General features: G+C 39.0%; 2 protein-coding genes across 2 annotated transcripts; one reads left to right on the forward strand and one right to left on the reverse strand.

Annotated features, from left to right (window-relative positions):
• On the reverse strand, positions 1–17,605 carry LOC144015780 (unconventional myosin-Va-like). Its single transcript, XM_077516104.1, has 40 exons — positions 17,156–17,605; positions 15,624–15,734; positions 14,921–15,092; positions 14,439–14,583; positions 14,198–14,354; positions 13,902–14,045; positions 13,722–13,803; positions 13,537–13,644; positions 13,222–13,328; positions 12,874–13,139; positions 12,691–12,772; positions 12,472–12,612; positions 12,037–12,162; positions 11,614–11,697; positions 11,197–11,325; positions 10,927–11,024; positions 10,773–10,859; positions 10,602–10,710; positions 10,316–10,527; positions 10,086–10,242; positions 8,983–9,222; positions 7,823–8,071; positions 7,352–7,445; positions 7,134–7,276; positions 6,929–7,042; positions 6,612–6,743; positions 6,483–6,539; positions 6,132–6,359; positions 5,987–6,054; positions 5,843–5,917; positions 4,657–4,855; positions 4,030–4,123; positions 3,631–3,768; positions 3,391–3,545; positions 2,506–2,595; positions 2,277–2,427; positions 1,927–2,206; positions 794–968; positions 634–714; positions 1–541 (listed from the first exon to the last, which is right to left on the reverse strand). The coding sequence occupies exons 1-40, from the start codon at positions 17,180–17,182 to the stop codon at positions 389–391; spliced, it is 5,460 nt and encodes a 1,819-aa protein (XP_077372230.1). The 5' UTR covers positions 17,183–17,605; the 3' UTR covers positions 1–388.
• A 2,045-nt stretch (positions 17,606–19,650) lies between these two features.
• LOC144015783 (claudin-11-like) lies at positions 19,651–25,234 on the forward strand. Its single transcript, XM_077516109.1, has 5 exons — positions 19,651–19,762; positions 22,326–22,384; positions 22,529–22,764; positions 22,997–23,161; positions 23,624–25,234. Exons 3-5 carry the CDS (start codon positions 22,530–22,532, stop codon positions 23,875–23,877), a joined length of 654 nt encoding a protein of 217 aa, XP_077372235.1. The 5' UTR covers positions 19,651–19,762; positions 22,326–22,384; position 22,529; the 3' UTR covers positions 23,878–25,234.
• Positions 25,235–26,011: the final 777 nt, after the last annotated feature.

Genomic DNA, 26,011 nt, shown 5'->3' on the forward strand with positions numbered 1-26,011 from the left:
ATCTTTTGAAAGCTTTTATGCAACGGACAAACAGATGAGTTTTAGAGTGTACGAACCTGTCTGATAACATTTGTTATGTTCATTTCCTGGATGAATATAAGTTGATTTTTCCAGTGATGCTTGCAATGACAAAAATAAAAAATGACAGCATAAAAACAATCATAATGCCAGACCGACTTCTTAAAAATATTATTATTTTTTTTTATATACTCAACAACTGGTTGTCATATTCAATACTTGCCTCTCCACTAAAGATAATACTTTCAAGTCTCTTGCATATATTTCCTTAAATAGCTTTACTATATATATTTATTTGGCGAGTGAATTAAAAAAAAAAAAAAAAAAGTTAGGTACAAAGATGATAAACTGTCTGTGTCAAAAGCTGGTTCTAGATGCGGTTGAGGAAATCCAGATTGAGGCTAGCAGGGATCTGGATGGTCTCCAGCGCTACAGAGGATGGTGAGAAAGAAAGTAGTACAGAAAAGATTTTCTTGGCGTCCATCATCAGTGTAGACGACTCCTCTCTGTCTTTCAAGATGTGCTGTAAGATCCAAAATGAAACAGGTTAATCATTTGAAGACTGTAAAAGTGTATAACTGTATTCGTGCACATGTATGCATCATAACAACTCACTTTAATGGTTGCTATGAATTTGGTTGTCACGCGCTCTTCAAACTCAATCACTGGCGTGTAGAGCGTCAACACTTTAACAATCTGCGATGACGAACACATGATGATTAAAACAAAAGTGACGTATAACAAGAAAAACATGACGATGCTGATGTTGATGGACCTGTGCAGTCGTGAGGCCCGTGCACATGTTGCAAATTGCCTGAGCGTCGGCCTCAGTCTTCTTCTTGACCTGCAGCAGCTGTGCGGCCTGTACGAGCGGTTCCAACATTTCTTTGGCGCCACTGTCGGCCATCTCCCTCTCCACCAGCCACTCCTCCAACTGCCACACATTGTACCTGAACACAGCAGCAACAAGGAAACAAGTCAGGGTGTGTGCGACTGTGAACATAAAAGGTCACACGTTAATTGCAAACTATTGTCTATATTGTGACCAGAGGTGGGTAGAGCAAACAAAAATGGTACTAAAGCAAGAGTACTGTTACTTTATAACAATATGACTCTAGTAAAAGTAAAAAGTAGTCCTCAGAATATTTATTTAAGAGTAAAAGTACTGAATTATTTTTTTCATTTTTTTCAAAAGAAGTTAACCATAAACATTTCTTGGGACCTCACTAGTCTAAACATAACATTCTGATTAATATTGCATTTGTGAAATATGAGTAATGAAGCTAAATCCAGCCATTTTTATCTATTTCAGTGGGGGGCCATTTTGCCACTTGCTGTCGATTGAAGATGACATCATAGTTACCCAGGGCTCAGACAACAACCAATCACAGCTCCCCTGTTTTCTGAAGCTGAGCTGTGATTGGTTGTTACCTAAGACCTGAGCAACTATGATGACAGCAAGTGGCCTTCTGATATTGATAAAAACTGCTGGATTTTGCTGCTTAACTCATATTCCACTAATGCAATATTACTAAAATACCCTATTTAGACTAATGGGGCTGCATAGAACATAATATTGTCAATAAATTGTTTCTGGGTTGACTTACGCTTTAAATCAGAGCATGAATGGCAAATAACATAAAAAAGTTGTCAGTGTGAAATTCAGGTATTGCTAAATAATGTCACTTCAACTCAAACAATACTAAAAAATATACAAAAAATGCACAAAATGCTCACCAGGATAAGGGTACAGTGTACTATATATATATATATATATATATATATATATATGAAAAGTCTACACACCCCTGTTCAAAACCCAGATTTTTGTGATAACAAAAATGAAACCATTCTACTCTACAATGTTCTTGTTTAAAATGTCAGCACATAAAAGCAACTGGCCACTACCTGATCTGCAGCCCTTTGCTCCATGAGCACATGTCCTTCCTGAGCAGCAGGTGGTTCAAGGTGACGGCGCAGATGATGTAGAACTGCTGCCGGACCACCTGCCGAATGAGTCCAGAGTCCATCCCATGTTGAATCATGGTGGCGTGCCAGAGCCCAAGCTGCTGCAAGAGGACTTCCACCGTAACCTCTTCCTCAGGTGAACTCGGGCTCCTTTTCCTCAGGCCTGTCGGTTTGGAGCCAAGAACCCCCTGGATCGTCTCATGCTCCAACATGCTTGAAACTGCACATGACAAACACGATCAGACCACTTCGGACTGATGCAGACGTGCACGCGAGACCGTGCCCGTCACCTATGAGGGGCTGTAGGGTGTCCTCCATGCTTTTGATGAGCTGGCGGTAAATTTGGATGGCGAGGTCAGCAAAAACATTCTGGTACTCCGTCAGCTCAAAGTTGGTCAGGCAATGCTCGTTCTGCTTCGCAGTGTTGTGCGCCTTGAACGTCTGCAAAAGGAGTATTAAAAAGTAGTCAAATATGTCTTTCGGTGCAAATTAGCAGTCTCATAATAGACTCATGCTTACTTCATCTCCACTATACTGCCTCAGACAGTGAAGTAGTCGACTTGTGTTGGATAACCAGAAAGACGACACGTCAAAATCGTTTCCTCTCCTCTATAGAAACAACAAATCATAACAGCAGCAGCACAAAAAATTAACCATATACATTGAACTGTACTGTACTCACAAAAAGATAAAGGTATTGGCAAAATTAACATCTTAATCCCATTTCAGTTGTGTAGAATCATCACACACCATGTATTCTGTCTTATTTAGAAAAGATGGTCAAAATTGATGATTATTTTCTTTGTAAAAGCATTATTTTTGACACAGTGCTTGTATTGCAGCTTATTAGGGTTGCAAACTTAAGAGTTCTAGAGTAATGTGTGAGCTTTTGTTAGGGCCTGACTTATTAACCGGCCAACCAAATCCTTCGGCTTACATTAGCTATATTTTTTATTGTATTTTTTTTTTTTTACTGATTATAACCTAAAACAAAGATAATGACAATCAAACATCTCCCCCACAAAAAAAAAAAAAAAAAAAAAAAATGTCTTGGGTTGGGGGGTGGGATGCAGATTTTTGTTTCCGTCGTAAGAGTAAAAATAAATAAATAAAAGTATTTTCTGCCTTCTGTAAGCATTAAGGTACCAAAAAAGTTTTTTGTTTTTGTTTTTTTGTTTTAATTAATCGGTTATCAATTCTATTCTGCCAAATATCTGAGTCAGCATCAGACTCAGAAAATCCATATACTGTACTGTACTGTTTAGGTTAGGTGTTGGGCCCTAATTTTTGCTAATTGAGTAAAATGTGCACATTTTGTTGAGCTAAAAAGGTCCTGCATTAAAAGCACATATGTATTTTTAATGGAATGGGCATTAAACGGAAACCGTTTACTTTATACTAAACCTTAATGACTCCTTTGATGCTGGAGAGCACAGAATTGAGCAGCGTGCTGGCTCGCTGATCGTCGTTAACCCTGTCGGCGTATCGCAGGCACATGAAGATGATGTAAGCAGGAAGGCCGGGAAGGAAGCTGACGGCAACGCCACGGGCCTTGAGGTCTGAAACGAACAGTTCCAAGGATTCTCATATTTCTACAGGTAGCTTGAAACAATCATTTACTCAAGCAAGATAGGTTTGTCATACCTAAAATTAAAGTTTTAACTAGGCGGCTTTCTTCACCCTCTTTGTACTCCAACATTCCTTGGTACTCTCTTTCCTTGCGAGGTATACTCACTGCTTTACCGGGAGAATTTGTCCCGATGGATGTTTTCCTTTGTTGAGCTTAACAGCAACATTAAGAAACACAGTTAGTGTGTTAACTGTTGTAGAGCAAAACATCACAACTTGGTTGGACATAAAGTGCTTTGTTTGAATTAATTTTGTAAAATGCTTTTTCAATGTTTATTCCAGAAGGTCCCAAAAGTACATTGCTATTATGTGACAGCAATTAAATACTGAACCGTGCAACTGAGCAGCATTCCAAAACTGATGAGTGATCGATATTGTCCACTATAAAAGTGGCTTTCAGTTGGATGGGATTACCTTGTAACTCTTCGACTCTTTTCATGTAGAGCTGAAGGTCTTTTTTTAAACTGGCAATAGTCTTGTCTTGTTTGTCCTGTTGCTCCATAAGCTCCTGCAAATATGCAGACATACTGGATTAGAGACAAGGGAAACACCACTTCCATACACACCCAAGACAACTGTAAACAAAAGGAAGAGGGAAATAAAAAACATTTAAATAAGATTTACTTTTTAGATACTGCTTTTCCTGTTTTGGGTCACTGTTTACACTAAATGGTTACATTAGGCAGCCTTAACCTACACGTCTTTATGGAAATAGTAATGTAAATTGTTTGATATCTAAATTATATTGCGTTTGCCCACAACTCTCCATTTCTAATTTAACAATGTTTATTATTTTTGGTAGTTGTAGAACTGTACTCTGATATTTTGATTACCTTATTTAGCTACATGAAGGACAGCTCCAAACCACAACAGTACCAATAAACATTTAAAAACTGTCAACTCAACCAAAGCGGAGCATTAGTTTCCTTTCTCAAGAAACTAGCATTTTTAATTGTGCCCATTGTATGCTATTATTTTCCATACAAGAATTAACATCGCCATAAAAAGCACTGTGACAGTTCTCCCAGAAAGTAAACCCACCAGATTTTCACGAGTGAGCCGAGTAATTTCGAGCTCCAGGCCCGCTTCAATGCGAGCGTCTTCAGGCAGGAGCAAAGTCTGAGCCAACAGTTTCTGCTGCTGCTCCTTTTCTTGCTTGAGCGTGTTCACCTCCTCCAGCACTTTCTCGTACTTTTCACTGTGTTGCTTTTCCAGCTTCTGCATCTGGCACTCTAGAAGCCTGGGATTTCAAGTCATAGCGTCTAGTTACAAGGGTTGGATTTACATTGTTTCAAGTGACATAATTTAGATTTTTTTTCTTCATTTTTTGTTTTGTTTTTTTTGCTCTTAAGTGGCACAATTCAGATAGCCATTATGCATCGAATCTGATAGCTGTTTGAGGCTTTTTCCAAATGCAAGTGCAGCATAAATGCACCATTTGGATATACAAATTGAATGTGACATCCCAGACAAAACAAATACTTAAAACACCTGCAGTGAATCTAAATTACATCAAAAGCATTGACAATTAAATATCACCAAAATATGTTAAAGCAGAAGTCACCCCCCGCCCCCCCCATAAAAAAAAAAATCTCTAAACAATAATATATTCTATGCAGCCCCACTAGTCTAAATACGGGATGTTGGTTACCATTGCGTTAAATTGGAATATGAGTTAAGTAGTAAAATCCAGTAGTTTTTATCAATATCTACTACTTACTGTCAAATTAAATTTTTCATCACAGTTGCTCAGATAACCAATGACAGCTCAGCTTCAGAAAACAGGTGAGCTGGGATTGGCCCTTGCCTGAGCAACTGTGATGTTATCTTCAGTCGACAGCAAGTGGCAAAATGGCCGCCCCCTGAGATGGATAAAAATGATTTTGCTTCACAACTCATATTCCACGAATGTAATATTAATCAGAATGTTATGTTTAGACTAGTGAGGTCACATAACATTATCAAGAAATGTTTTTCTTTAATTATTATCATTTTCATTGAATAAGCAAAATCATTTGGTTCAATTTAATGGAGCAATGCGGAGGTCTTCCTCATATAAATCAATGGGCAGTGGGGGAGAAAGTCAGATCAGGATATATAAATGCTATGTTTTAATATTCGTCAAACTCAGGTACCTATCAGGATTCAATGGGACCTGCAGTGTAAATCCCGCCATGATGGACAAAGTACTTTTTAGTTTGATCATGTTAAATAACATCAAAAACACCTGTTGGTCTCCTTTAACCCCTCGTAAGCCAGCCACAACTCTCCATCCTCATTCAACGTGTGGATGTCAGTGGACCTGCCATGTAAAGATCATAAAGGACACTTGATTACTAACATTCAAAGATGAGATGGTCAAAGTTTTTACCTGTCAATATCTTGAAACGAGGGAACATCTCTGAGGTCTAAACTCACACCCTCTCCAAGTGCAGAATCCTGAAGGTGGCAGTTAATCAAAAATATTACCCCAAGATGAAAACCACAATATTTCAGTGGTAGTATATGAATGTGACCTTGTATTTCATGGCCTCTTGGCGGACTATGTGTGACTGGAGAAGAAGCACTTCCTCTTTTCGCAATTCCAGCTCCTCGTTAGAAGAGGAGAGTTGCTCCAGCAGCACGTTGTAAGTCGTGGAGCCCACAGCAGGGGGTAGCAGCTCGCTGTTCTCATTGGTTAAAGACTTGCGCAATTCACTCAAGTCCTGCTTCAACTTCTTATTCTCAGACTCCAGCTCTTGACGCTAAATGAAATCATTTTGTTGACAAACGCATGAAAAAGTACATACTGTAATTGTGCTTTTATTATTATTTTAATCTTCTGTTAACAATGTTTGTGTATGACATTCTTTATTTGAATATTGCACCTTAAGTGTTTCCAAATCCAGTTCTGCTCTGCCAACAGTTATTGCCTCCTCCACATCCTTTGTTCAGAAATTGACAAACAATGAAAACAGCAACAAATGTATCACTTAGGAGTAAAAGTGTTGTCATACCTTGGCTTCTTCCTCTCGGGCTTCCTTCTCATCTATCTGCCGCTGTAACGATTGTTTGTACCTCTCTAGCTCCCTCACTCTTCTCTGGAGCTTGAGAATGAGTGGCAGGTCCACAGTGGTGGTGAACTCATCCTATAAGTACATAGAAATCAGTGGTGCATCATAAATAGACCGGCTAATGTCAATGTCTAAACACTTCCGGCAGTCATTGGGTTTATACAATTTTCGGCCAGTTTCTTTACGAACAATGTGACTAATCTAAATTTAAAACATGAAGAGTTACATAATGTATGTTATTGTCTGGTTTACTACATTACCGCCTTGTCCACTGAGCTGTCCTGTCCATTTGTAGAGCCAATGATTGGACCACATTCAGGCGAGTTACTAGTAGAGTTGGATTCTGATATCTTTAGAGATGACTTGCTTGGACTCTGTCAATGAAAAAAGTGGACCAAGCTGACTAAATTTGGTCCATTGTAGGAAACAAAACATGCACAGAACACATTTTTTTAATTGCCTCACCAGCCTAAGCTCCAGCTCCTCCTTCAGGTCTTTATGAAGCTCCTGTAGGTGCAAGTGTTCACCCAGCAGGTTTTGGTACCGGGAACGCTCTTCACTTAACTCTTTCTGTAGTTTTTCAGTATTTTCCACCTTGGCTTTAATCTCTGATAACATCAGTTTGATTGTTGTTGTTTTTTTTGTCATTTAGAAACGCACTCAAGTTTGAGTTTGCATTTTACCTGTTAGCTGTTGTTTTTGTTCCAGGATGAGCTTGTTAAGATTTTCCTTTTCATCATTCAGCAAACCATTCTTCATATTTAACTCCTCTACCACCTGACAACAAATAATTAAACAATGATCATACTACGAATACTCGTATTGTTTTTGTTGTTGTTCAAGCCGGGGTACCATTTAAATGATGACCTTTAATGGCAAGCTACAAAATATTGCTGAATTGTGAAATCCTCAGGCAACAATCTTTTATTTCTATTCCTTATTCTATATTTTAGTCGTAGTAGTGAATTGCTCTTGTTATTAAGCATGTAATTCTGGTTATTAAGAAAAGAACACATGCAGCTTTTCTCCATCTAACAAAATGTCATGCAGCCGTAGCAGCAGCGTACAGTAGACTCAACACTGACCTTTGCAAACACAAACACAAATCCATGAACACACAAAATTATAAAGTAAATGAAAAGGAGGAATCTCACCTGTTGTGTCTGCTCCTTGTAGACGTTACTCTGACCTTCCAGGACTTCCTTTTCACTGCGGGTGTTCTCCAGCTCCCGCTGAAGAAATGAGAGCTGCTCCATTAATGAGGGCAGCTTCTCTGCCTTGCTTCTGGCCTTCTGCTCAGATCTCTGAAGGTTTTCTATCTCTTTGCTGTGCCGCTCTCTCTCCACATCTTGGGTCTTGGCCGCCGCATTCAGTCTCTCGCTGAGCTCTCTGACGTCTTTGTGCTGGGGGGGCATGCGAGCACATGGTTTGCATGTGATAGGACGGCAACGCCCAGCTACAATGTCTTTTAAGGCAAGTTGTCTGGTTTTCATATCTCACACTTTAAAAAAAAAAATTCAGGGTGGTAGCACAAAACGAGACATGGCAGCTACCGCTAATACTAAAATCAACATCAATCAATTTCTGCATTCAATTGCATGCACTTAATTGAATTAGTATGAGTAATTTCTGCAAATTCCAACATGCATTGAGAGGAATTATCATATTGTCTTTGAATATAAAACAAACAGGAGGTTGTTAAAATGTCTTCATACCATCCATCCATCCATCCATCCATTTTCTCGACCGCTTATTCCTCACAAGGGTCGCGGGGGGTGCTGGCGCCTATCTCAGCTGGCTCTGGGCAGTAGGCGGGGGACACCCTGGACTGGTTGCCAGCCAATCGCAGGGCACACAGAGATAACTCACAAGCACACCTAGGGACAATTCAGAGTGCCCAATCAACCTGCCATGCATGTCTTTGGAACGTGGGAGGAGACCGGAGTACCCGGACAAGACCCACACGGGCACAGGAGAACATGCAAATTCCACCCAGGAAGGCCGGAGCCTGGACTCGAATCGGAGTCCTCAGAACTGGGAGGCGGACGTGACACTAGCTAATTTCCTCAGAAATGGTGAGGCACCTTTGAGCAAGGCATTCAAGCCATTATATTGCAAATATTGAATATATTTCATTTTATTTTAATTAATTAATTTGTTATTTATTATTATATATATTTATTGTAATCATTTTGTTTGATTAAATATATTTACTATCTCCTATATTAGTTAGCATTATGAATCTAGCCCAGTGACTGATTACATGATATAATACCACACAATACCAACATACCCCGCAACACAATTCTCTCACCTGCTCGTCTATCTTGTGTTGCAACTGCATAATTTTGTTCTCCATGCCAACGTTGAGATGCTTGAGATGCTCCACAGAGCGTGCCTCAACTTTAAGCTTCTTTAATTCCCTTTTGGCCAGTATGCGACGCACACAACACTGCAGCAGGATGATGTCTGCCCGAGTACGTTGATAACGCTGCCTGGCCAGCCAGCCTCTCACCCACTTTTGGATAACCAAAGCCTTTTGCTCATACAAAATCTGTAACGACATGAAAAGTGGAACAGAAATAAATTAATGGCAGGAAGAAGTGCAAGAGGTTGTCACACTTCAGCTTTGGGAGTTAAATTTAAAATGTTTTTTTTGTGTAAATTTTTTATTTATTTTTTTGGTCTCCCCTTTGCGGTTATAACAGTTTTCACTTTTCTGAAAAGACTAATAAAATATTTTGGAGTGTCTGCAGCAATTCTTCAGGTCACACTTGTTGGATGCACGTTCCTGGCATATTTTAGTGCTGTCAAAATAAAGCGTTAACTCTGATTAATCACAAAAAAATGAAATATAATTAAATTAAATTTAAAAAAAATTGCATTAATCATGTTTTACCACACATTAATCGCACTATTAATTTTGACTGCAGATGATCTTTTAACTTGACAGCAGATGGTTATGTTAAAAGGTAGCACAGGTTGTGTTTGAGCAATAAACATAACTACATGCATTAAAGTAAAGCATTTAATAAATGTTTGCATATAACAGAATATTTGTTCATGTCAAAATATTGGGGTATTTTTTTCCCCCCCATTTTAAATTATGCAAGTGATTAACTGATTAGAAAAACGAGGATGAGAGCGTGCAATGAATCAAAAATGTTGAAGACGTCCAGCATAACATTAAATGTAGAAAGAATTAACATAACAGATGTTTGGCAAATTTGGCGAGCAAAAAATGTTGACAAAAAGCCTTTTTAAGTAAATGATTAATCAAAATAATAAGATCTGATTAATCTGCTTAAAAAATGTAATCGTTTGACAGCACTACTACTAATAGAAGCCTCAACTGCTAGGCCACATATTTTAAAATATGAATACACCCCATTTTAACATAATTCTTGCTTATATTACCTTATAGTACAGCTTTCTGGCTGCATACGCCCTGAAGAAGCACTGAATGACACCAGCGGCAGAGCGCAGCTTTCGGTAGTGTCTTCTGGCCGCCCACATTCGAGCATTACGTTGAATGACAACAGCTGCTTTTGTTCTCCGCAGAAAACGAACATAACTGAAGGGAGGGGAAAGCATTTGTCACGTTTCATGTCAATACTCTTCTACTGTTTGCGAATCAGCCTGCTCACCAGCGTGCCTGGTGACCCCGCACGTGTCTTTGAATGGTGATGGCAGATTGCTTCATCCTCAGGTATTTAGTACGTGCCAGCCAACAGCGGATAGTCTTCTGGATGCTGACACAAGCCTTTCGCAGCTGCTCAGAACGCAGCTTTTCCATGTAGGCCACCTGGCCAGCTCGGAAGAAGATCTTGGTTTTACCCAACTGATACCGGTCCTGGTCCTGAGAACAATATCAGAAAATAGCATCATCAATATAGACACAGTTACGAGTGAGGTCTTGCCTATAATTTACACCTGGATGAGCTTTTTTAGGAGATTTTGGCAGGTCTGTTTGACATCAGGAAGCACATCCTTTTGCTTCATAAGGACGCGGTAGCGACAGAAGAATTCCTGATAGGTCCATCTGCAACATTTGGTATTATGGATTCAACATATATTGTTTCATTTTCACTGCTGAGATGCTACCTTGATGGGAATCCAGCTGCTGAGATTCGGATCGTTTCCAGGATGCCACATGCGCGTAGCTGCTGCACTGCCCTCAAAGGGTCCACGCTTTATGAAACAGAACACAGTAATCAAATCAGAGGGATGCCAAAGAAATCACTATCTTTTCCTTTACCTGAATGGCACTTTATGGTCGTTTGGTTTAATGCACCGTACATAGTGAGGAGTTGTAGCATTAAGCGTGTCCATCAGCAAATGTAGAGACTGTCGAAACTGTACAACAGAGGTGATGAACATTAAATAAATAAAAAGAAGGCTGATATAAACATCACAGACGGCTATTATAAATATTGTTCTATTTTGCCGAACAAAAACGAGGGACTGTGATTGAGTTTTATTTTTACTAAACTTCAAAATCGTACTGGTCACTCATTTCTGACCTCACCTGCAGTCCCACCGTCTTCTTATTACCTCTCTGTGACTGACCAGATCTTCTCGTAATGCTGCTAGTGGGTCTGCTCGTGGAACTCGTTGCCTTTTCATTACCCACAAAGAGTTTCAGCAAGAAATCAAACTGAGAACAAAAGTGAGAAGTCGTTCGTGTTAGTCACCACCAGGTGGAAGTGTTAGCTTCACCCCACAACATGAACATCAATGCATTACTGTATTTCCTCCAATAGTGCTGGCACAACAATTCCAGGGTGTGTGTGCATAATAACATCAAGTATGAATTTCCAACTGGATTCGAAGTTGAATGGGTACTAACAATGACTTCCTTTACAACTATAAAAGGAAATTATTCTATTGTAATGTACTGTGTACAGTGTACACCATAACAAGCGGTGGTCACAAATAATTTCACCTTGCTCTTTTCTAACACGTGTATTTGCTCCTCGTTGACTGTGTCCCTGTTTTTCTCCAGGAAACCTTCACACTGGTACTCCACCTGGGCACAAAGTTATGGGGGGAAAAATAAGCCAAGGTTGTAATTAGCATGCTGAACACTACAACTGAATGTTGTGTAAAAGAAGTTAATGTTGGCATTGGCATTAAAACTTTCATGAACATTTGAGTCATCCATGCTTCCATTCCAACACTGCTTGTCCTGCAAAGGGAAATGATTCAGCGCATGGAACATATTTTTAATGACGTGAGCTTCTGTTTTTCCTGGTGGCAAGAGCATGCACTATGCATGGATGAGAATAAGCCACAATTTAAAGTGCTTTTTAAAAAACAGAGTAATTGTCGACATTTCTTAAAATACCAAAACTTAAGCATTATCTACCTTGTCTGCAAAGTGGTGGATGATGAAAGCTCTGTTCGATAACCTCGGTTTATCAAAGTGAGCGTTCTGCTTCAACAGGTTGTTGTACATTTTCTGACACCACGTGCCATCGGAGCCTTGTGGCATCTACAGAAAAACAAAGAATTGACGCATTAGCCACTGCCTTTTACTCACTGAAACATGTATTCTCAGCCTGTGCAAAGTTGTGGAAACCACTTGCAGATCTTGAATGAGGTAAAAGGTTCATTTAGATCATCTTTGTACGCAAAAAAAAATGAAGACTCTAAACAGCACGGCACAATACATACGAATCTGAAGATGTTAAAATTCAATTTAAACTGCTGCTAATTTTGCATATCAGATAACTGTATGTCATGAAATGCAAAAAGAAGCAAATAGTTGCCAACCCAAAAAAGAACATTTTCAGCATTTTACTTTGCACTCCTCATCCAGAAGGTCCAGGATGCCCAACTTCGCCTCGATGAGATTGATGCATGGCTGGTTGTCATAGAAGTCAATCAGGGTCCATGGAATCTCCTCTTGCATGTACTCTTCTTGCTCCAGTTTGAAGACATGCTGGAGGGACAAATGGCGACAGTGTTTCACATGCAATATTTTAAATAGAAAATAAAGAGTGTAGAACAATAATCATACCAGGTTGAACTGCTGCTGGAGCTTCTCATTGGCATAGTTGATACAAAACTGTTCAAAGCTATTGGTATCGAATGTTTCAAACCTGGGAAAAGAATAAATGGAAATGTGGAGAAAGTAAAATAAAGGACAAAATATTATTGTCAAAATAAAGCAAAGAAGTGGCACAACAAGACGATAACATACCCATAAATGTCCAAAACACCAATGAACGAGTGTTGTTTAACTACCGATTTCAGCACATTATTTATACAGCCAACAATCCAACTGAAGAGTCGGGCATAAATGTGCTTGGCGAGTGCGTCTCGGCCATTGACCGCATTGGTCTTGGAGACGCCCTTCACGTATGTTTCTGTGGCCGTCTGGAGCTTCCTGTGGCAGAGCCAGTGGGCCATCTCTTCACAGGGGACCCCCATCAACTCACAGAACACCACCAAGTGGAGATTGTCTGGCTGAAAGCAAATAAAGTCAAAACAAAAGCAACCTCCACCCACGCCTCTTGTGTGTGTGTGTTTCGTTTTTTTGTTTGTTTACCGAAATGCTGCTTCTGTCCCCTGAATGGTCGTTCACCACCACATTGCTAAGATGAAGAATACCTGCCAGAATCTGGTAAATTTCCATCTGATGGCTTTCACTAATTCCTAAAAGGGAGTAGAAATGTTTCCCTTTTTGTACAGAAACACTGTCAGCAATGAAACACTAAAACAGTATAAAAGTTTACACACATTGACAGCGCTCATTTGCAACCAAAATTGTGGGAATATTTTGCCATAGTACGCCACAGAAAATGATGATTTCAAAAGGAAACAATGGGATGTACTTTTATGCACACAAACTATAAAGACTCACCTAATAGTGAAAACGCTCTCCTTGTGTTGCACATATCTTTGACATCATCCACTCCATCAATAACCAGATTGTGACCCTGGTTAGTGTAGTGGAAATCATCTGCATCACCTTAATGGAATCGACAAACAGACAACAACCATTTACAAATCCTGATTAAAATCAAGATATTGTCATAGTTAACTTACCTAATTTTAAATTTTTAAACTCTGGTAAATGTGAGGAGGCACAAAGTTGATAAAATATATGATAGTTCCTTTCTCCATGGGCCTGAAGGTAAAGCACACATGCATTTACATATTAGCATATTCATGTTGCAGAAAATCATATAAATAATGAAAGTAAGTCATTATAAACATGGAATGTACCTGAAAAACAACTCTTGACTTTTCCAGCAAATATGTCCTCATGTGAGCCCCAATAATACGATGCTTCTTATCAAACCCGATCTCAATGTACTTCCCAAAACGACTGCTGTTGTCATTCCTCGTCGTTTTGGCATTACCAAGAGCCTGAAAGTAATACATAGAAGCATCTAAATAACATGGACTGGACATTGCCAATACATTTCAGTTTTGCAAAATATAAGTCTCTTATTGGATGTGATAGACTGTGAAAATGTACCGAATGGTATATAAATTCATGTATTGGTATTAAACATCACCTCCATGATGGGATTGGAGGCCAGTACTCTTTCCTCAATATCAGCCTCACCAGAGGAGCCGCTGACCGTGGCAAAATAACGCATGGCATACTTAGCAGAGACGGTTTTGCCAGCTCCCGATTCACCACTCACTATAATGGACTGGTTCTGTTGATCTCTGCATAAAGATGTGAGACAGATTTTAAGCAATGAGAATAAACCTCTGGTGGTACAAAATCAAATGATTGTATCTGAAGAACACCTGGCCATCTGCTTGTACGCTTCCTCAGCCACTGCAAATATATGGGGGTCCATGTCGGCCATGTTCTGCCCATGGTAGGCATGGATGATGTCAGCTTCATAGATGGGCAGACTCTCATATGGATTGACGGCCACAAGAACGATGCCTGTTTATTGCAGAGAAGATCTCAGTGAGTCTAAATGACAATATTCCACTTTTGATTGATCATTCTAAGCATTACATTACGACCATCATTTGAAATGCAATACATCTCAAAAGGTATACCTTGCCTTTTACAGTCATTAGATTGTACAGGTGTTCTTACTGATGTTACCTGAGTAAGCTCGAAGTACAACGCTAATAATATTGTGTGTGCTCCTTTAAGAGCAACCTGCCCTACAGTACTCGTCATCTTACAGCTGAGCTGAGACCATGCAGTGAGCAAGACTCCAAAGTCTACGGTGACAGAGATAGTGTGAGTCAAACCAGATGACGCTCATTACCACAGTACGTGTAAATCAGCCTGGAGTCGATGAAGCGCACTTTGATGTTGTGCAAGACCGCAGGTTCATTGAGGTAGCTGAGAGCCGTGAGGTCATTTTCCCCCACCAGGATGTTGGGGTTCCTCAGGGGTGGAAGGTCATTTGTTCTGGGGTCTATTTTATATTCCACCTCCTATAAAAACCAAAAGATGCAAACTTCGGAGCAAGTCAGAACTGAAAATAGTGGCCAAAGGAATATTAAACCCAACATAAGACACCACCAAGAAACTATCTTGTGTAAGATAACTTTGCCTTAAGTCACTCCACCTGCATGCCCCAACTCGGCCTAAATTCCTTCAAGACTTTTCAATGTCTGCCCTACTCTTGCAAACCTTCTATGGCGCATGCAGTTTTTACACTTCACTACTCTCACAAGTTGAGTAAATATAGACGTGAACACATTCTTGATAAACAAAAAAAGTTTACGTTTTTATGTAACAAAAGGTTAAAGATTTTTGGCAGCAATTTTGAAAATGCATATTGTGCATAAATACTGGTCATCACCAGAACAATATCATACCACAAGTGAACAGTGATGGAAAGAGATGCTCTTGCAATTTTAAAAATTTGTGGGAAGCTGCCTCAGCTTATTAAAAACAAAAATCCATTCTAAAGGAGGGTGTTTTCATTTTCTGCATACACTCCATTGACCGCTGTGACTTACAGTGCCATCGTCCAGTAGTAGAAATAACGTCTGGTTGCCAGGAGCGTAATCTTTGACTAGCTTTGCTGACTTCCACACTTCCTCGGCGTCTGGGAGCCACACACGGGCATGCTGGTGGACAAGGGTGGGAGAAACCAAGTCATAACCATCCAACCTTAAATCTACTTACAACGTACATACAAAAACAGCTAATACATGAATGCATTCTAAAGTACAGTATACGGATACGACTGAATCATGTTATGTTACTATGACAAATTTGTATGTAGGTCAAAACACATAATAGCCTATCACTAACAAGGAGTCGCAAAAGTATTCACACTGTACAAAATCACATATTTGAGTAAGATTGTGGTTAAAGTAGAAGTACTTATTTAATTCCTGTATTTTAATAATAAAGTTAAACGAACTTTTGTTAATACAACCCATTTTGCATCAGCAAATCAGATCACAGGTTGATCCAACTATTGTTGAAGTCCATTAAAACGAGTCAACACAACCCTCAGTTGTGCGTGCGGCCTCCACATGCCGTATGCACTCCCTACATTGGCATGCTCCTGCTGAGATGACATATGTTCTCCTAAGTGATCTCCTCCTAGATCTGTATCAGAGCATCAGTCAACTCCTAAACAGTTAGTGGTGCTACGTTACATTGGTGGATGGAATGTCATGATGTCCCAGATGTGCTCAATTGGATTGAGGTCTGGGGAACGGGCAGGTCAGCCCACAACATCAGTGCCTTCATCATGGGGGAAATGCCGACACACCCCAGCAACACAAGGCCTAGTAAGGTACCCCCTTCCATATCTCGTAATGTCCTTGTCTGTTTGCTGGTATGGTATCTCCACCATGTTCGTGACACTGTGCTGGGAGACAAAGCAAATCTTCTTCTTGCCTTGGCATTAACATTGCATTATTCTGGCAAATTTTAACCCCCCCAAAAAAATAAATAAATAAATAAATAAATAAAAAATAGACATAAGGGATGAGGACAGGATAATGGTTGGTGGTCACCACCACCACTTTTTCTTTTTAATTTTTTATGTGCTACTTGTTTATGTTTCAATAAACAAACAAACTTGCTGAATCATGGAGTTTTCTTGATAACTCCTTTCCACGTTGCTTGTTCCATTTTCACAACAGGTGAAACGGATTCACAATCAGTATTGCTGCCTAACTGCACAGGCTATCACAAGTGTGACTTACTTTGTGCTCCATTACGTTGCTTAATGATACCTTTATTTTATTTTATTTTATTTTAATATTTTTAAGTTAACTTAATGCGTTCGTAACCTCGAAACATTAAAGATGTCAGTGCCGTCGTAAAAAGAGACCATATCACTGTACGAGATGCTTGAAATAAGAAGTCAACAGAGTACAGTATAACGTTCCACAGGTGTTATTTTAAGTCCGACGGATAAATATAAATGGGAGAATAACTTAATATCCCCGTCTGCATTTAGGAGACAGAGTGGTTTCAAGCAAAGCACAGACAAGCCAGTTGACTGACAAATTTGGAAAAGTAAGCTTACCCTGGTGTAAAGCTCTGGACCTGCCATGACGTGGTGCAAAAGTGAAAAGCAAATCCTCAAAACTTCTCTCCGAGCAGCGAAGTAGCTTCCTCTTGTGAAGACACCGTCAAGGCAACCGCCTTTACTTGAAAGTAAATGGAAACGTGTGGGGCGGGCTGAAAGGAAGATTGTAACTGCAGCGTAGTAGAAACGTATCCATTTAACATAAGTGTTCAATAAATGTAGCAATTTCAGGCAAATTGGCTTGAGGTAGTGCCCACCAAAATGTAGACAGATTAGTTTAGCGTCAGGTCACAGGTGCTCCATACATCTTTAAATTTGAATACAGTACGATAATATATAAATCCCACAAGAGATAGGATTTCACACAGGTACAGTCAGGTAAGAGTTGTGGAATTCAATATTGTCCCCTGAACTTCACGCTAAATGGCAGGTTAAGTTTTCAACGTTCCACAGTAGAACCAAGAATCCGTAGAGTTTGGCCAGCTTGGTTTGAGAGTGACTACGCTATGATTGGTCAACTGCTGGTCATATAACATATGGACATGGACGCCATATTGTTACCATGCTGCTGGGATTTCGCAGTGTTTTGCAGTAGGTGTCTTCACTTTCATGTTCCAATCATGCCTTGTTGCTCAGAATGGCGTTGCTCATTACCAGGCCACAGGTATTATGAGGCATCGGTTCACCGAAGACACACAGGACACACATTGTTGTTTAAAGTAAAGTAAAATAACGGGATTTGAAGTAACTGGGTCTTCACAATCATAATATGGAAGTGAGTTTTTGTGGATTTTGTGTTGTGAATAAAAGTTATAAATATTGTCCATGCACAATTGAAAGCCATTGATAAAAAATAAAAATAAAACAAAATATGACGTTTGATTGTCAATTACACTGAAATCACGTTTAGATGTAAATTTAGGAACATATTCATTATGACAAACAAATTACAGAGGAACCTGTTATAATACATTCATCGGTACCATGAAAAATTGGCTTTATTATCAAGTATCTTGCTTGTTATATCAGGAGCCAAAGAAAGGAGATAAAGCAAATACATGTAATCAGATCTCTTACTTGAACATATTATATGTGTTATGTATGAACACACTGATATATTTCCAGCATTCACTACGTTGAAAATCCAAATTCATGCACAGTAAAAAAAACAAAAAAAAAGAAAAAAAAGAATAAAAAACATTATACTAGTAACAGCCTGTATTATACATGAAAGTGCATTCCTTATATTATCCGCTTGTCAAATACAACAAAGGTTAAAAATAAAACAAGGGGAAAATAGAAAAGGAACTGTACACCTAGTTTGTGAAACAAAGTTATTTTGCGTCCAAAACGATAGGCACGCCCCGCCATGTCGCCTATGGTAACAACATGGCGTCCGGGTTTTCAGTTGGCCAAGACTCGCTATCTACGATAGAGCTAGAGCGCCCTTTGGTGGTCAAGAGGAGAACTTAATACCTTAATGTGCTCTAAAAGCTTAAAATATAACTTGGAACTTCATGTACTGTAATGAGTGGAGATTTTCCAAAAACATTTACAGCATAAACTGTGGTGTGACATGGGGATCTACTATTTAATTTTAAAAGGGGGCATTTTGGCCCTAAAATTTGAGACAGTATAACTAAAAGTTTTGTCTACTCGAGTCTGGCGCCAGTGCAACCGGCAATTTTGCAGATTTTTGTTTTATAATTATTATGCTTGAATAACTTTTGTTGCTGTCATACTTCTGCTCCACACTTCAGCCCAATTATCAGTCATATAGTGAAAACTAGACGAAGTGTCATTTCTGGAGAAATTCCATCCGAATACTGAACGCCGAATGCTAATAGCTGAATGCTAAAATTTGAATACATGCAGAATGCTTATGAAATAAATTGGAAGATAAATAATGTGGAAAATTACAAATAAATTGCAGTTGAATGATAGATAAAAAGAAAACTTGAACTGCAATCTTTCTAAGGTGGGATTTGAACCATCACCTCCTGTTTACTGATTAAAGCTAAAATTAATAGGCAAGGCAGTTTTATGTTTCTATAGTACATTTCATACACAAGGCAACTCAGTGTGCTTTAAAACATCAACAAACACAGCAGTTAATGACATTCACTATCAAATCAGAGAAAACAAAAGCAGAGAAAACAAAAGCACCAGTAGCTAACAAAAATTATTAAACGAACATGCATTGACATTGCTAAAACACATTACCCAAAAAAAAAAAAAAAAAAACTCTGTTAAAAATATTTCAGAGTTAAGTAATAAGTTGTTTTCTAACTCATTAAAACAATAACATCGACTTTAATCAAAGCTTTTAAACTTTCTGTATTCAGGACCTAAACGATTTGGTGATTCATAGACCAGTAGTAGAATTTTAAGATCTCTTCTAGATCTATGTAAAAGGGAAAAAAAAAAACTTATTATAGCTTCATGGCTCAAGTGGAGAGTGTGGGTGTGGTTAGTGCACAAGCATCTTGGTAGGCGGGCACGGCCCCCTTGTGAGGATGCGTGAATTATCTGTGTGTGACTTTGAGACAGCAGTTTCCCACCTCCATCTGCCGAGTATACACCGAGCAAGAAATAAAGACAAGCGTGAGTATATTGCTATGTTTACTGCTGTTGAACAGTCAACCTTAGCAATAGCTAAATTATACAAATACAAATACTTGTTCTGAAATTGTTTCATTTGTGCTCTTTTGTACCATGAAAACATTTTGTGCTGCTACTGTCACTGAACATGCCACAGTTCGGACGCAAATCTAGGGGTGCTTCAATTTAATTGATTGATTGATTGATTGAACATGGGAAAAAATGAATTGAAAGAAACAATAAGTTCCATTGGTGCTGCGAAGGCATGTGATAAGGAGTTGTATGTGAAGTTTGGGGGGTTGCAGGTGGGCGTTGGCTGCTTGGCATGGATCAATTTCTGGAACATCTTTTTGGACATAAACATTGTCAGTTTATTGTCTAGATGGCAGTGCACTGATGCATGTTTGTGTCTATGTGGTTTGGAATGTGAGGATAGTTACAAAAGTGGTCAAATAAGATTACATAAAAGTTCCCTCCCTACTCTGTGTCTCACTCTCTCTGTACAATGACGCCATCATCCAAAAGAAAGATAACCAAGCAGTCATTTTTATATACAATAAGATGTATAAAGTGATACATTGATCCATCATTGAAGTACAGAATATTTACAGTATAACACTATACTGGCATGTGTTTGCCAAAAAAAAAAGAACAAGAAAACAATCTTATCTTACACTCTTAAAAAAAAACAAAAAAAAAACTATTCATGTGTTTAGTAAGTAAATGTTGATACCAATCAAACTTTCTATGCATAAAAAAACTGAGTTTGTGATATGTACACATAAGTTGGTCGGTTCTATTGGAGAGAAGGAGAGACGTTAAGGTGCCGTGAGGCAAAGCAAGGCCAGGACCCAGGATGCAGAGCGAGAGACAAAGTCCACAGTTTATTGTTCACAAAAGTATCAACAGAAAATCACCTTGCTCAGGGAAAAAGTTCTAGAAAACAAAGTAGCAACAAAGAACACCTTGTTCAGGGACGAGAAAACACTAAAGCGCAAAGTAACAACATAAAACACTAGGGACAAAAGTAGCAACAGAAAGAGCCGTCTTTATCAACAGGTGGAAATGGAAACAAAAAAACACTACAAGCCGGAGAACAGGAACTAGACTACCCAAGGGTGTGGCAGGAGGAGACAAGAAAACGTAGCAGGTATGGCAAGGGAATCTTCCGGCACAGAACCAAAGGAGGGGCTGGTTAAATAAGTGGTTGGCTCATCAGGCTGATGAGCCCCAGGTGTGGGAGCAGGCCTCTGCCTGCGATGTTGGCGCCGCCTCCTGCCACACTCCGGAACTGCAGTGAGAGACAACAGAACCATGACAGACGTGGTCAGAGAAGGTGCATGAATATTTGTGACATTGAATCAATCTGACTAGTATGATTGCTAAATTGTTAATCTTTCGAGGCCATCTATGTCTTTTATTGTACGAAGGCCACTGTTTTTTTTTGTGTGATTGGAATGTCAATGTGCACTCTTTTCTGGCATGGTGCTTATTTTCCCCCACAAGTTTGGTCATAAATCTGGAAGTTCATTGTGTAAATTATTGCAGATGCTTAAAATTCAGTTGACTCAACTTCATTAAGATTCTAATGCAAAACAAATCCTGATGTTTGTACTGAATGGAGTTTGTAGGATTTATGCAATGATGGATCAGTTGTCACTTAAAATGATGCATGAAAATTGTTACCTCATTTATTTTTAAGTTGTTAACATTTAAATTTTTAGATTGCATGAGTCTAGCTGTTTGTCGGACATGTTTGTTTTTCAAACAAAGCTTGTTTATCTCATTCATTTAAAAAAAGGCTGGCGGGGGGTCCACTGTTTGACTACCTGTATCATTTCCTGCATTGGAAAAAAAAAAAAAAATAAATCAGCTAACTCATTTGACTTGACTACCTAACAACTTCATTGAACAGTGAATGCAGCAACCTGATAATTAATGATAATGTTTTGGTATTGAGTAGTCAGGGAACCTGAAGTCATTTTAATCTCTATTTATGAAAATTACACCCATCCATTGTCTGAACCGCTTGTTCCTCACAAGGGTCGCGGGGGGTGCTGGAGCCTATCTCAGCTGGCTCTGAGCAGGAGGCGGGGTACACGCTGAACTGGTTGCCAGCCAATCGCAGGGCACACAGAGACAAACAACCATCCACACTCACAAGCACACCTAGGGACAATTCAGAGCGCCCAATTAACCTGCCATGCGTGTCTTTGGAATGTGGGAGGAGACCGGAGTACCCGGAAGGCAGGAGCCTGGACTCGAACCCGAGTCCTCAGTACTGGGAAGCGAACGTGCTAACCAGTCATTCACCGTGCCGCCTGGAAATCACATCCAGTTTTTTTTTTATTTTTTATGTGGTTTGTTTTTGTCATGATGTTGCTCATTGCTCATTTGTCAACCTTGCTTCAGCCACATAAATACACAAATTGTTATATATATAAATTATTATTATTATTATTATTATTATCATTATCATTATTATTATTATTATTATTATTATTATTATCATCTACATTTACAGTGCATATAACCTAGCATGTCTTCTTTCTGTTTTGACCAACAGAGGACGATATAGTGCTCTACAAAGCAATCTCCATCTGACAAATCTCCATCTGACTCCATGTAAGCCAGCACCATTTGTGATTACACCAGCCGGGATTGCTTACTTGGATTTCAAAATCATTGTTTTTTTGTTCTTGTTTTTTTTTTTGTGTGTGTCCGTATGTGTGTGTGTGTGTGTGTGACTTTTTTTTTTTTTTTTTACAGAATGGCCAAGATTTTGCTGGGCAGCCTTTTGGGGGTCGGCCTCTTCGGCGCATCAGTCATGTTATACATTACGATAGACAGCGAATGGATTGCTCTGTGCGATTTAGGCCTGGACTGCAAATCTCTGTTTATAGAAATATGCACAGGCCCATGGGGTTCGTGCCTGCACACTGTCGATGATGACAGCTTTAGCCTTTGCTCAACCGACTTAGAACCCTACTTCTCCGACCCGATTGGTAAAAATATCACATTGATAAAGTTTCAAAACTCATTTTAATATTTTTTTTGATTGTTTTCTTTCTTTTGTTTTCTTAATTCTTAATATATATAACATTTTATTTATTGAATTAAACTAACTAGATTTGATGGAACATTTTTTAGCTTCATTTTTCATGTTTTCCTTATTTATATTTAGTTAAGCGCAATATTATATGAAGTTGAGTAAGTTTCACCCACATTTCTGTGCAGGCAAAACCCCGACCACGAGTGGCCTGATGGTCGCAAGCTCTGTCCTGGGCTTGTTCTCCCTGGTGATTGCTGTTGCACTCATTCTGTGCACCTACCTGGGCTACTGCGATAGTTTCAAGAAGAACTTGGCTGTTAGCGTTGGGGGAGTCCTCATGATCATCTCCGGTAAGAGCCTTTGTCACCTGTTGATGCCAATTTCTATTCCCTCATGCAAACTTTAACAAGCTGCACCTCACAGAACACAACCTGAAGCTCCAGTATTTTCCTAAAGTTCTCAAATTATGGAGCCGCAACACTGACAATAAGATTTGGTATTGGAAAAAACAAATTGTCATTGTGGAAAAAGCTGCATTGACATTGAAACAAGCAATGACATTGGAAAAAATAAAATACAATCATTAAACTAAAAAAAATAAATAAAAAAACATTATTTATTTAAACCACACACACATATATATATATGTACATATATATATATATATATATATATATATATATATATATATATATATATATATATATATATATATATATATATATGTATATATATGTGTGTGTGTGTGGGTGGGTGTCTTTTATGGAACGCATTAGCTGCCGTCATTTCACTATGTTTGTTCTTGTGGTCAGGGCTGTTTGGGCTCATTGTGACCGTCTGGATGACCACTGCCATCTACGGGAGGGAAAAGCTGATTGCCATCAAGCCCCCGATGTTCATCGCCTGGGTGGGCGTGCCCATCTCACTTTTGGGCGGCATCATCCTGACCTCCTACGCCTTGTGGAAGGAGTGCCGCCGACGCCAGGCCCAGCCCTCTCTCTCCTTTCACAACGTGGAGGTGGACACATTTCCGATGGATCCAGCCATGCCGCATGCTTACATATAGCCGAAGAGATGATTCTGTGAGTTCCCTTGAAGTGTCCCGAGGGGGTCTGGCCTTCAGACTCCCTCCCTGTGGAATCACACAAGATTTTAATCATCAACTTTTGTTTTCCAATGATGAAATTGTATTAATACAAGTAGTCATACAGTAGTCATACATAGTCATACAGCCAAAACATCAAATCAAAAACATGTTATTGTGTTGTTTGTAGAGCCATCGATTAAATTTGGTACAGTTTTTTTGCATATAGCTGCCGTTCTCCCCCCCCCAAAAAAAAAATAAAAAATAAAATAAAATAAAATCTATATTATTGGTAAGTAAGTTCAAACTGGTATTTTATTATTATTATTATTTTTTTTTTTTTTTTACAAATTAATCAGCAATCTAAAATTTTGAAACTGGCTTTCTTTCGTTGATAATGATGTTAATGGTTTAACAAACGATGTTTTTGGAGGTCTCCTGAAGAAAAGTGATGTGGTACAGGAGAAGTGGTACAGGATATATAGATGGACAAATTATTTTACTAAGGCACAATTTTGCATTTTGTTTGGTCAGTTGGCTCAAACATACAGTCAGTATTTCCAAACTATTTCTTTTTGGCTATGTATTGTTTGTATGCACTCTTGTTTTGATTTTCAATAAATTTTTACTGCATGAGAAATAGAAAGTCTTATGTTATAAATGTTTTTTTCTGCATTCATATTGACAGTTTGTCAAGGATTCACTAAATTCCAATTTCAAACATCAAAACCGTCAATTGGCAGTAAGTGTTATGTTTTCAGTTCAGTGGGGTTGGGGTTTTGTTAAGTTTTTGGGTGTTTGCTATCTTTTGTCCGGTTTGTCTCGTTATTGTTAACCTTGTCCACCTGCGTGTGTCTTCCCTTCCCAGTGTGTATCTACCAATCAGCTTCCCCTGCCACGTGTCTTGCCCAGCTGTGTCTAGTCATTGTCAATTAGTGTGTGTATTTAGTCACCTGTTTTCAGTTCAGTTCTTGTCGGTTTGTTGTTGAGTTTGCCTCTAGTTGTGCTGCTGGTTTTTGTTTAAGCTAGTGATGGCAAAATGAAGCCCCGTAAAGCAGTGAAGCCCTGCAGTGAAATGCTTCACACACACGTAGGGGCTTCAAGATGATTCATTTCCTCGACTACGCCATCATGTGGACAGAAAAATGTATAACATGCTTGGTGCATGCAATAAAATGGTGGGGTGTAAATCATGCTCTAAATACAAAAGAATATATATTTGAAGAGTGTTTTAACATGAATTGTTCTGTTACTTTGTCTATGTTTGTGCTTATGCAACAAGTGAAAATGTGAAATAAGGAGGTAAATAAAGTGCTTATTCATTTTTATTTAAAAACAATATTTTTTCCGAAGTTTTTGGACTCAGGCGGTTTGTTTTTGCAGAGAATTTCACCTGCTTTGGAAAAAAAAACTCTTTCACATGTTACTGATGAAGCAGGGGTGCATCGATATGAGATAGCAAGTTTGTATAGAATTGGACGCGTATATTTCTGTGATTCCCAGTACTGAAGGGGACTTTCAACTGTGAACAGAAAAATGTGAATTTTATGTGTTGTCACATTTTATTTTATTTTATTATTGGAATCTGTTAAAATAGTACCGTAATTACAGTGCATTACCTTCTAAGGTGAGATCTGCTCAAAGTGCTACAGTCCCAAACAAGGACAATCTCTTTCTTGCTGGTTCCATCGCAAAAATAAGCTCGTCAAATCGAATGCCAAAAGCAAAAAAAGTAGCGCAATAAGGGACCGGAAAACACAAAAAGTGAAGGGGAACCCATAGCGTTTCTTTGCCGCTTTCATTTCGAACTACACTCAAACCTAGCGAATCATTTCCTGAATCAGTCACGTGGTACACCTGCTTCGTGGGGCTTCAAACGTCACCACGTACGTCATCAACACACACACTGACACGCCGTTCATGAACCACTCATCTACATTACTCGGCACACGCTTCAGGGATTCGACCCAAGAAGCACATCACTAGTTTAAGCGTTTCCCCAATGTTTTGTATTAGTCTTTTTGTATAATTCCTTTTTAGTAGGGATGGATAAACCGAGGCTTTCCGAAACAATGAACCACTTTCGAGACAATTGCGCCTGGCTGCTCTAAAACGA

This window comes from Festucalex cinctus, chromosome 3 (genome assembly GCF_051991245.1).
Source record: "Festucalex cinctus isolate MCC-2025b chromosome 3, RoL_Fcin_1.0, whole genome shotgun sequence".
Lineage (NCBI taxonomy): Eukaryota > Metazoa > Chordata > Actinopteri > Syngnathiformes > Syngnathidae > Festucalex > Festucalex cinctus.